The 11,015-nt window shown below is 32.0% G+C and overlaps 2 protein-coding genes across 2 annotated transcripts; both read left to right on the forward strand.

Annotated features, from left to right (window-relative positions):
* The first annotated feature begins 4,283 nt into the window (after positions 1–4,283).
* LOC134831137 (crustapain-like) lies at positions 4,284–5,490 on the forward strand. The gene has a single exon (XM_063844793.1). The coding sequence runs from the start codon at positions 4,291–4,293 to the stop codon at positions 5,476–5,478; it is 1,188 nt and encodes a 395-aa protein (XP_063700863.1). The 5' UTR covers positions 4,284–4,290; the 3' UTR covers positions 5,479–5,490.
* A 1,605-nt stretch (positions 5,491–7,095) lies between these two features.
* On the forward strand, positions 7,096–9,050 carry LOC134832493 (uncharacterized). Its single transcript, XM_063846541.1, has 4 exons — positions 7,096–7,519; positions 7,662–7,825; positions 7,968–8,073; positions 8,134–9,050. The coding sequence occupies exons 1-4, from the start codon at positions 7,096–7,098 to the stop codon at positions 9,048–9,050; spliced, it is 1,611 nt and encodes a 536-aa protein (XP_063702611.1).
* The last annotated feature ends 1,965 nt before the right edge of the window (positions 9,051–11,015 follow it).

The following is an 11,015-nucleotide window of genomic DNA, read 5'->3' on the forward strand; positions in this document are numbered from 1 at the left end:
AAAGTGATCGTGACTCATGAAATATAATTAATAATTAGTCACTTTTATCTCTCCTCCGTATATTGTCGATGCAAAACCCAGAGGGGATTAAACGAATGGTTACCTCCGATGACATTCGTTCATTTATTTTATAATAATTTTAATATATTTATTAAAATATTTGTTTGTCTACAACAAATATAGAGCACGAGAACGTAAGCGGAAAGGTTTCTGCTTGAGTGACTTTTGAAAATTGATAGGCGAACTAACATATTTTGATGTCTTACATGTTTTTCATGTCGTTGTTATGTTTCATATGTCGCCTATTCATTATTATTTTATTTATATATATAAATATATTTATGGAGAGATAATGATTGTGTTTATATAAATTGAAATTTAATTTAATAAATAATTTATTGATTGAATAAGTAAGCAACATTGTGCGATAAATAAAATTATCGGTTCGGATGTGAAATTTGTCGTGTGTTTTGTTGTGCTCTGAGGCGAATGCATGGCGTTTCTCTTTATTTTATATATCATGACATGGCATGAAAAGGAAATCGAAGAGGAAAGTTTTCGCTAATTAGCATTGATTTAAGTGACAGAAGGGCTTGTCTCGATGCTGTACTCCAATTATTGCGTTTCAAGTCAATTATTCGAAATTCCGACTGAAGGTTATAACGTTTCATTGACTTCTCTCAAGTTTCATCTCTTGACTTTTTTCCTATTAATCCGGAAGTCATGGACCTCAATTTCAAATAAAATTTGACAAAAAAATATCCAAAAGATTTTGTCATCAAAAAACAAGCGAAACAATAGATCGTTTATCGCTACTAATTGTATCACAATTTAAATGAACAAAACATTTACACAAGAAACGACTCATGAATAAATAATACTTAAAAAAATCTACGAGAAATGTTCTCCGCAAAGTCCCGAGCATGACTTTGAATAAAATTCTCAAGGTAAGAATAGTTCGCTCTCTATTTTGTTTTTTTTCAACATAGCTTACACAGACACAGAGAAACATTGTTAATTTTTTTGTTCTAGCTTTTTCACAACAACAACAACGTCGACGACTCGATTGTATGAGAGAGCACGACGCAATTAAGTCACACCGCGCGATCAACTGCGATGCTAAGCCCATAATGCGAAGAAGGAGAAAAATTCACATCATCCAAAAACCGGATTGTTATTAGGTACATGCTGATGTTGTTGTTGTTCTTCATGGCATGGATGGCAGTAGTAAAGGAGATTCAACATACATATTTTATCTTTATTTGCTCGGTTTCTGTTCTGATTTTTCGTTGCGATCTCCGTAGATCGTCGTGCAAAAAATGTCTCTACGAGAAATATTCGCGAGAGGGAGGAAATATTTTGTACTTACTTCTTGATTACTGTGCGATCCGTTGGTATTTGTTGATCGTCCTTGATACGCTTTTTAATCCAATTTCGATTTCATATAAAATTTTTTGTTGTATTGTGTAAAAAAATTATTAAGCTTCAGCAATTTTTTTTTAACGAAGTCGATACAGTACAAAAAAGTACCTAATAGCAAAAAAAATTTTTTTTCTGTTACACAATATTAATATTATTGTTATTGCATTCCAAAGATGCATTCATGCATTGTTTAATGCATTGAGTGTGTGAGCTCTTCCTTTTTTTATTTGTTGGTTTTTTTGTAATTTTTCGTAACAATCAATTTTATAACGCTTTTAATTTAAATGTTTTCAGTGCACTTTCATCGGTTTTATAATTGAAAACTTTATTTATTTCGAAACAATTTATTTTCTTGTTGGTTTGAACTTTGCAGATGCACACAAAAATTCTTTTGCAATATTAAACTTCTTTCTTTGCGCACTTGTCGTTTATTTATTTATTTGAAATTTGTTCATTTCACTGCACTGCACAAGATATTTATCGAACATCGATTTTTGTTTTGCGAATAAATGCGCTTTTATTGCCGAGCTATTAACTGATAAAAAGTTATGAGAAAAAAAAATTATTAAAATATTTGAACAGGAATGAAACTTTCGCAACCGAACTCGACTACGTTTATTTTCTTACTGTGCCGTATATAGAAATTTTTTAGTTTAAAGTGTGATACCTCGTCGTACAGAGACACCGAACGTCTTTCTTTACGGGTTTCTTATTATTCAAGTATGTGTAGTAGAAAAAAAGAAGTACAAAAAAATGAATGAATGAACTTGGGAACGCTATTTGTTTGTGTAAGTTTCGTGTAAATCGAGGAGTAGAGTGACTTTTTTTTTAAAGATCACAAGTTTTCAGTTAAAATAATAAATTTTTGTTAAAATACATAAAACTATTGAATTTATTTAAGCTGAAAAAATTAATTCAAATAAAAATTTTGATAAAAATTTTATTAAAAAATATTAAAAAAAAAATGTTGAAAATAGTTAATTTTTTTAAATCAATTATATTTAGAGCTAAAATTAATTTTGAATATTTTAAATTTGAAAAAAAAAAATTTTTATCAAAAAAATATCAAAAAATAAAAAAATTTGAAAATAATTAATTTTAATAATTTATAACAACGTAACAAGACATCCTAATGAAAACATACACAACTCTATGCTAAGTAAATATATTTTATTTGTAAAGAAAACTATAAAATACGATACCTACACACATGTTGTTACACATTCATATTCTCATAAACAATCAGGTAGATGTACACAACACGATACATATATGTGAATAGACAAGTTTGTTTTTTTTTTCTTACAAAAAAGGTTCAGATTTATCTATGGTCATCCAAAATACGAATGTATTGATGATTAGCAACTTTGCCATTCATTTCGAAGAATCCTTAATGTATGTTTACTTTAGAAACAGATGAATTTCACTTGACACACACTCACATACCGCTTTAAATGGTAGAAAGGGCGCATTTTTTGCGCTTGTTGTTGTTGTAAATATGTGTTCGCACAACAAACGAGAAAAAGAGAAAACAGCATACCTTTCATGTGTAATAATAAATACGATGCAACAACGGCGCGCCAACGAGAATGACGACGATGAAAATACTAACAGCGAACGAATATTGCATTTGACATTGCACTTTGTGTGTAAAAAAAAGTACGTCAGAATATGTCTCTCATAAAATAAAACGAAGATATAATTGAAACGATAAATATATTTTTTTTTTTTTTGAAAAAGAGATAAAATTTCTTGTTTTTAAAGTGAACTTGATGAAATAATGATTGATGCGGGTGGTTTAAATTTCCTTTTCATCACAAACTTCAGAAGAAAAAAAAAACAATTTTTATGCTAAGTGAGAATCAAAGATTAATGGTCGAGTCATGAGCAAGTTTGTGCACTCGCATGTCATAAATGATACTTTTTTGTGTGTAAAGTAAATACATTTAAATAATACGAGAGAAAAAAATGAGCAATAAATTATGAAAAATAGGCATTATTTTATTTTTCATGTTCGTATTCAATTATGTTTGTAACATGCGTCACGTCTCATGCGTCGTATATCCTTGGAAATGCATATACAATGATTTTATTCTTGTTATTGGAGAGAAGTAAAGAAGTATGCCGATGATGCCTAATTCCCATCATATGTACGATGTGTCATGTAATGTAAAGGCAATCCGTCTGTTGTTGTTCTTGTGTATTTTTTTTTTATTATTATTTCATTCATTAACAAGAATTATTCGTTTTTTTCGTTCGTATTCTCTCTCTCTCGGCATTCTTTTTTTTCTTCCGTGTATACAACTCTTTAAAACTTATGTAACACTTGTGTTGTCTTCTTGTTGTTGTTGTCTGCGTATCTTGCACAAACCAAAAAAAAGCACGTAAAGTATGAATGGAATGATATTTTGTATACACATTGTTATGGACCTAACCCACGCAACTCAAAATGCATTTCTTTTGTTCGACTTTAATGACGAGATGCTTTAAAGAGCTCCATTATCACTGAAATTATGAAGGGTATGATTATTTCTGATAATAGGATGATCAGTTTTTGAATTCGTGTGAAAAATCTCGTAACCATAAATTTTTTTTTAACGTCAACCTAAAAAAAATAAATCTTCCTTTAACAATAATCACATTAACAAAATTGTATCAAACCTCAAAATAATCCTATTAAATTATCCGTGAACGTATCTTCTTCCGTGATAATGACTTGTGCATTCTTAATGTTTCGATTCCCTCAAACACGTGTTCAAATTACTGCAACGTGCGAAAATGCATTACAGTTAACCAAAACAATTTTCGGATAAACAAAATGTATATAAACGGGATCATTTGCAACAAAGAGATTAGTTTGCTGTAACGATGAATCTTCTATTTTTGCTCTTATTATTCACGTTTCTGTCGAGAATTCGTGGAAACCATAGAGAAAAAGTTCGTGAAGCTTTACATCATTTTGGATGCGATCAAACAGCTTTAAAATTTCTCGATTGTAAGGACAACGATGAAGAATGGAATCTTTTTCAAAAAATTTTTGACAAAAAATACGGCGACGAGACAACAAAAACGCAGCGACGAAAAATTTTCGCGGAAAAAGCTGAAAAAATACGTCAAAATCATAAAGAGTTTGCGAATGGAAATGTAACTTACCTTTTAGGGTTCAACAAATTCTCAGATTTGACGGATTCAGAAATCAAACAGTTTATGGGAGTTAAACGAAAATCATTAAATTTCGCTTCGTGGCTTGGAATGTTGTCAAAAACGAAGAAAATTTCAAGTTTTGTTGCAAATGTGGGATCATCTTCTTCATGCAATTTAAGAGAGGATCATGCAATTCCTGTGAAAGATCAAAAATCGTGCGGAGCTTGTTGGGCATTTTCTGCTATTGGAGTGTTGGAATACATTTATTACAAAAACAGCCAAACATATGTCGATTTGAGTGAACAAAAAACTTCTGATTGTGCTCGAACATTACCTTCGGGATGTAACGGAGGTTTACCCGAAGAAGCTTACAAATATTACATGAGTTATGGTCTTCCAAAAGAATCATCTGCGCCATATACCGCAACTAATACTTATGCTAATGATTATTTGCGTCGAACGTATTATTGTTATTTCGCAAATAATGCTCAAGTAACTACAAGTACTGCAAATGCTCCTAATAATTGGCATATTTTGACTCCCAATACTGAAGAAAATATCAAAGCTGCGTTGCACAAATACGGATGGTTATCAGTTTGCGTAAACGCTAATGAGTGGTCGACATATCAGGGAGGCATTTTAACTGAAACTGCATCGAAAAAAGCCGACGTCAATCACGCTGTGAATTTGGTTGGATATGGCGAAGAAACAGTTAATGGCAAAACAACAAAATTCTGGCTTATTCGAAACTCATGGGGCTCGAGTTGGGGCGAAAACGGATATATTAGGATAGAACGTGATGTCGGAGCCTTCAGTATTGTTCAATATGCGTCGGGAACAACTTATGCTACAAGCAAAAACGACAAAGCAGATTTCGATTTTTGCAAGGGTAAACCGTATACAAACTCGTAAGAGAGTAAATAAAATCGTAATAAATTTACTTTAATTTTCTTTAAAATTACAACGACGAGCAGCAAAATTATTTAATCTAATGTAATTAACGCGCTATGCAATGAACATTACATGTACAGAAAATATTCTCAAAATTGAGCATCCATGAATTTTGTCGAAGCAGAGAGTAATTTAATTTTATATTTCATTTACAGGTGAAGATAATCGTCGGTCGTTATTTTTCTTTCAAGTCATCAAGGTGCTTTATAAGAGTAATTTCTGTTGATTAATTACTCGACTTTCGACTTTTCTAACGAACTTTGCAGAAAAAATTCTGTTGAACACATGAAATGAATGAAATCGTCACTGATCATCAAACTCGTTTTGAACGAACAACACGACGTCATTACCGCGAAAGAAGCATTTCTCTCTCTTTCTTTCTCTTTAATGCGTGATTTCGCGTTGATAATAATAACAGTCTTCAATCAACCATCGAACGAACGGTACGCGCGCTCAAATTCTACTTAAAAATTTATGAAACAAGATTAATACACATCATTAATAAATAAAGCAATCAGTTTCCATTAGAACAACGCTGAAAATTTTCCGTTCGATGCAACGAAAATCGTGTGCTTAGTTAATTTTCCGTAAATGATGTGATTTATAATAATCCAGCGCTAATATCTTGTATCGGATAGACTTTGTGTGTTTAGAACATCTCTCAATATTATTCGTTGACATACAACGACTAAAAACAACAACAAACACACAACTTGCGGTAGTGCAGTATGTAAAGTTTATGAATTTTGATGCACTTGCTGATGGTATTTTGTTTATCTAATTGCTGTTTGTGAGTTTGTTGATGAACAAACCACGAATTATGTGTTATCGATACATAGGGAGTCAAATATTTGCCAAATGTGGGTTATATTAATTAAAAGCATGCTTCCGAAATAACTCAATATCACAACAGGGATCAAAATGTTACTGTCGTTTATTTATTACGAAAATATCTAAAAATTTATCTATTTTTTGCTGTTTCGATTTCACTTAAAATCGAAAAATTTGTTTGTCAAATAGTGTTAGAGTGACCATCGATGAAAGACTTTCGAATTCCTGCGAAACGTTTTCGACGAATCGAAAGCATTCATTCACCCTATATTTTCAAGATTAAGGTCACACACAGCACTTTTACGACGAATATGCAGCAACACGTTGAAATACTCGTTCGATTTTTTTATTCATCACTCAACTTCTTTTCTCTCCGCTCCGTCACTGAATTCATTCACACAAACGTGTTACAAACAAAATTACCATAGACCGGCAATAAGAAGAAAAAGCGAAATGATTTTAAAATTCCGAACAAAACATTCGCATTACCGGTTTGAAGAACAACACGTCGCGCGTGGATGAAATGAAACGGAGAGTGCTCTTGTTGTTGATGTTTTTTATTGCATAATAATGGAGTAATAATGATCTGACAGAATATTAATTAAAGAATAACAATCAGCACAATATGAGCAAATTTAATTCGATTTGATGGAATCGAACTCTCCAATGTGCAACAACCAAAAATTGATTTTCAATTGTTTTTTTTCTGTTTTTCTGCAGTGCGTTGCGATTTATTTAACTTGTAAAATGGGAAATTCAATCAAATTTATGACAATCACGTTGTTGATGTTGTCAAGTGTGGTTATTCGAGTGCAGTCAGCGGATAAAATGACAAATAAAGTGCTCGATGGCAAAACGTTCGGATTGAGTAGAAATTTTGACATTTGGAGTGATAAACAGGAAAAAGGCGGATTCTTCGAGGAACAAAAAAACACAAAAGAAGTAATACGTGATGATTTACTCAGCATTTCATCTCAAGCGTTATCATCGTCGAACATGACATCCGGGCGAAAGTCAAAAGTTTTGAACATTTTGGCGTCGCCGAATGAGGATGAGTGTATCTCCAATGATGGATTGCATACGGGCGTTTGTCTAAATGTCTACGAGTGTCGTTTGCAAGGCGGCAAATCGAAAGGCGATTGTGCTCTTGGATTTGGCGTTTGCTGCGTATGTAAGTAAACATTAATAAATTGTCAATTAATTATTGACGGATCTTGCACACATGTTAATTGGTGCCTTATTAAAAATTTATACAAATCAAATTTCTCTTTTGACATGAATTTCGGCGACAATTACAACGATATGACGAGCAGTTATCGCAACGTGTGATGACGAGATTAGAAACAATATCACATATTTCATGTCACCGAAATTCCCGGCTCTGTTGCCAAAGGACATTACATCGTGCGCTCTCAAAATTATGCCTATTCATCCGGATATTAGTCAAATACGATTGGATTTTGTGCACTTTGCGTTGGTAAGTGAGTGGTTTTATTTTACTGCATCATGTTTTTGCAGCGAGCGAAGAGTTGTTGCGTGCGTGTAATTGCTTTTATTTATGGGTTTGATTTATTGTCATTACGGGATGTTCTTCTAACGAAGCTTATTTAACAACATAGGGACAACCAAATCGAAAAACGGGAGTTTGTGACGGAGATGTTATGCATTTTGGAGGCGGAGTATTGGAAAAATTTATTTTGTGCGGGCAAAATACAGGACAACACGGTAAATATTTGTCTTTTTCATTACTTATATTGCCTTTTAACCGAAATTTGTCATTTTTAGTTTATTTGGATGTCAATCCAAAGTCCCGTGACGGAGGTATTATTGAAGTGTTTATGAACTTTACATCGAGATCCTTCAATTCTCGCCTATGGGAAATTCGTGTTACACAAGTACCATTTAGTCAACGTGCTCCAAGCGGTTGTTTGCAATATTTCACTGAACCCGAAGGCATCTTACAAACATTCAATTTTGCTGAAAATGGTCGTCATTTGGCAAGTCAAAATTATCGCGCTTGTTTTAGACAAAATTTAGGAATGTGTTCGATCGCATATGAGCCATGTAACGATCAAAGTTTCCGCATTGGACCTGGAATAAGCAATTCAAATGGTTTAAACGACGCTGTTGGCGCCGGAGCTGCGGGAAATCTCCCTTCAGCAGGAGGAATTCAAGCTTCAATTGCTGATGAGCCTGCGGTTCTTGCGGGAGACTTACAAGCGCTCGGAAGCGAAGACAATCCTGATATTCTTGATCAAGCAGATCCCGCAGATAATGTTATCGCAACAGATGAAAATGACATTGAAGGATCCGGAGGAGGAGAAATCGCAGCTGATACTGCAGGCGGAGGATTTCTCGATACATTCCGTGAAATGTTCTTTTCCTTCAGAAGTATGAGAAGCAACAAATATGGCAAAATGAGAGCGATGTCAGATGCGAGACAACTTTATTCGACATGCACGGATCGGATAACGATGCCTTGTATTATTGAAGATTTCATTGGCGTTGGAATGGGCGATGTACCTACTTGTGTTCCTGTTCATTGCGGATCATCTTTATGCCCGCCGGGCGTTTCTCCTTGCAGATTGGAAAGTTCTGTGACGCCCTTTAGACTTGGAATTGTGTTTGGAGATGGCGCGGGGAAAGGAAGTCCCGAAGATAATATAGGCGCTTGTCTAAAATTTTCACAAGTTGCGTGTTAAAAAAAAATGAGAAAAATTTAGATAAGAATGAATGAGAAATACTTGCCAGTAATTTATTTTGTGTGTACGCTTGTGTGAACAAAAAGTCACTTGTTTCATAGCATTTTCATTTTTTTTTATTTCTGATTTTAATTTAAAAGAAGCTAAATCGAAAGCTTAACATTAGATTATTTTTAACGTTTGCCTTAATTTTGTATTTACTTTTAATAAAATATGTAATAATATTAAACATTAATGATTATAAACATTATATTTGAGAAAATATTTGCTGTAGCTTTTTTATTATATTTAGTTAATATTTACATTTCGAATCAAAATTCGACAATTTTCTCTCTGGAAACAATTTCTCGTTTGTGGATTACCTCAACTTATTTTCCATGTACATTTTCTATTATAAAGTAAGCTGAACGTTTGTATCATAAAACCATGACAATTATTTATTCATATAACATAATATAAACTTTCCAACTTTACAAAAATATCCCTTTTTAAAAGTTTTCTTTTTTATTAAAATGTTTTGCTTCGTATAAACTTATACTAACACTTTCATCATAAAACTCCTCAATTAAAACAAATCATTTCCAAGAATCTTAAATGGACAACACGTTAACAGTGCGATGAGAATTTTTTTTTCGTTTTTGTACCTAAACCGAATTTTAATAATTTATTATAAAAAAAAATAATATTTGTGCCTTTTGGGCATTTAATCTTTATTTTTGCATTGCATACAAAATTAAAATGGGAAAATTAAAATTGTTTTGTATACATGACGAAAAATTAATGGAAAACCATAAAAATCTAATGATTTACGGTCTGTTCTCAAATTTTGATATAATATGAATTTTTTATTAACCGAAAACTTATTTTATATTTTAGTATTCGTCATCATCAAGGAAAACTCTTCAAACTAAAATGTTGAAAGTTTTAATAAATAAAAGTTGAAAAAAAAGGGAAACTTAATTATATAAAATTTTTCGCTGTTGTTGACTTGCTTCATCATCTCATCTCATGGGAATTAATTTAATCTCAATTTTAATCTACTCTACTACTCTCGCAAGCGAGAACGACGATAACGATAGTAAACGAAGCTTGTTATAATATAAAGAAAGAGAAATTTTATCGTTGCTGTAACATCAAACGCGACGCGTTTCTACTGCTCATAGTTTATACAAATATTCTTTCTTTCATTTTTTTCCATTTTTATGATGTTCATTATAGTAAAAGTTAAGGAGTTACGTAACTTTTTGATATTTTTCCATTCTTTTATTATTATATTATAATTATAATGTTATTATAAATATAAATAGCTACTTGTTTTATCACATAAACTGCTTATAATGATTTTCTTTTATTTTTTCATACAATTTAATAAAAGGTTTTTAATTTATATAAATATGTTTAATTATAATACATGTATTGTATATATATATAAATATAATTAATGATGATTTTGTATTGTATAATATTATTTTATAATGAATTTTTTTTACCTTTTTTTTACAATATTTCAGTTTCGATCCCTGTGAGAATGTACCCGAGAGTCACAGTTATCTCATCTGCGGTTAATTAGGACTCCCGTGAAGCGAGGAATGGAGATGGCTGGTTAATTTATCAAAACAATAAAAAAAAATGAACAATGGAGCCCATTAAATACAGTTTCTGCTCGCACGCTTCACTTGTTACGGGAATCCGAAGAGAAAAGTTAAATCATGAACAGGATGTAACGCAAAACTCAGTCCTTATTTTCCGTGTCTGTTATGGCTACAATTTATTTAATGCTTAATGTTTATTCCATTTTTCTACCAACAACATTCACATTCCACACACAAATAATAATACTGACGACAACGTTAAAGATATTGCGTGAAATAATAATAAATAAGAATGATTTCTTCGTTTTTTCTGTTTTTTTTTCTCGTTGTTGTTGTTGGGAACACACAAAGAAAAAGGAGATGAGGGAAAATG

The sequence above is a fragment of the Culicoides brevitarsis genome, chromosome 2 (genome assembly GCF_036172545.1).
Source record: "Culicoides brevitarsis isolate CSIRO-B50_1 chromosome 2, AGI_CSIRO_Cbre_v1, whole genome shotgun sequence".
Classification (NCBI taxonomy): domain Eukaryota; kingdom Metazoa; phylum Arthropoda; class Insecta; order Diptera; family Ceratopogonidae; genus Culicoides; species Culicoides brevitarsis.

Bases quoted from the DNA above. Each gene is read 5' to 3' on its own strand.
- LOC134831137 (XM_063844793.1), top strand. From the start codon at position 4,291: ATGAATCTTCTATTTTTGCTCTTATTATTCACGTTTCTGTCGAGAATT.
- LOC134832493 (XM_063846541.1), top strand. From the start codon at position 7,096: ATGGGAAATTCAATCAAATTTATGACAATCACGTTGTTGATGTTGTCA. The intron at 7,826-7,967 runs GTAAGTGAGTGG...TTAACAACATAG, and splicing joins ATTTTGTGCACTTTGCGTTG to GGACAACCAAATCGAAAAAC. The intron at 8,074-8,133 runs GTAAATATTTGT...TGTCATTTTTAG, and splicing joins GCAAAATACAGGACAACACG to TTTATTTGGATGTCAATCCA.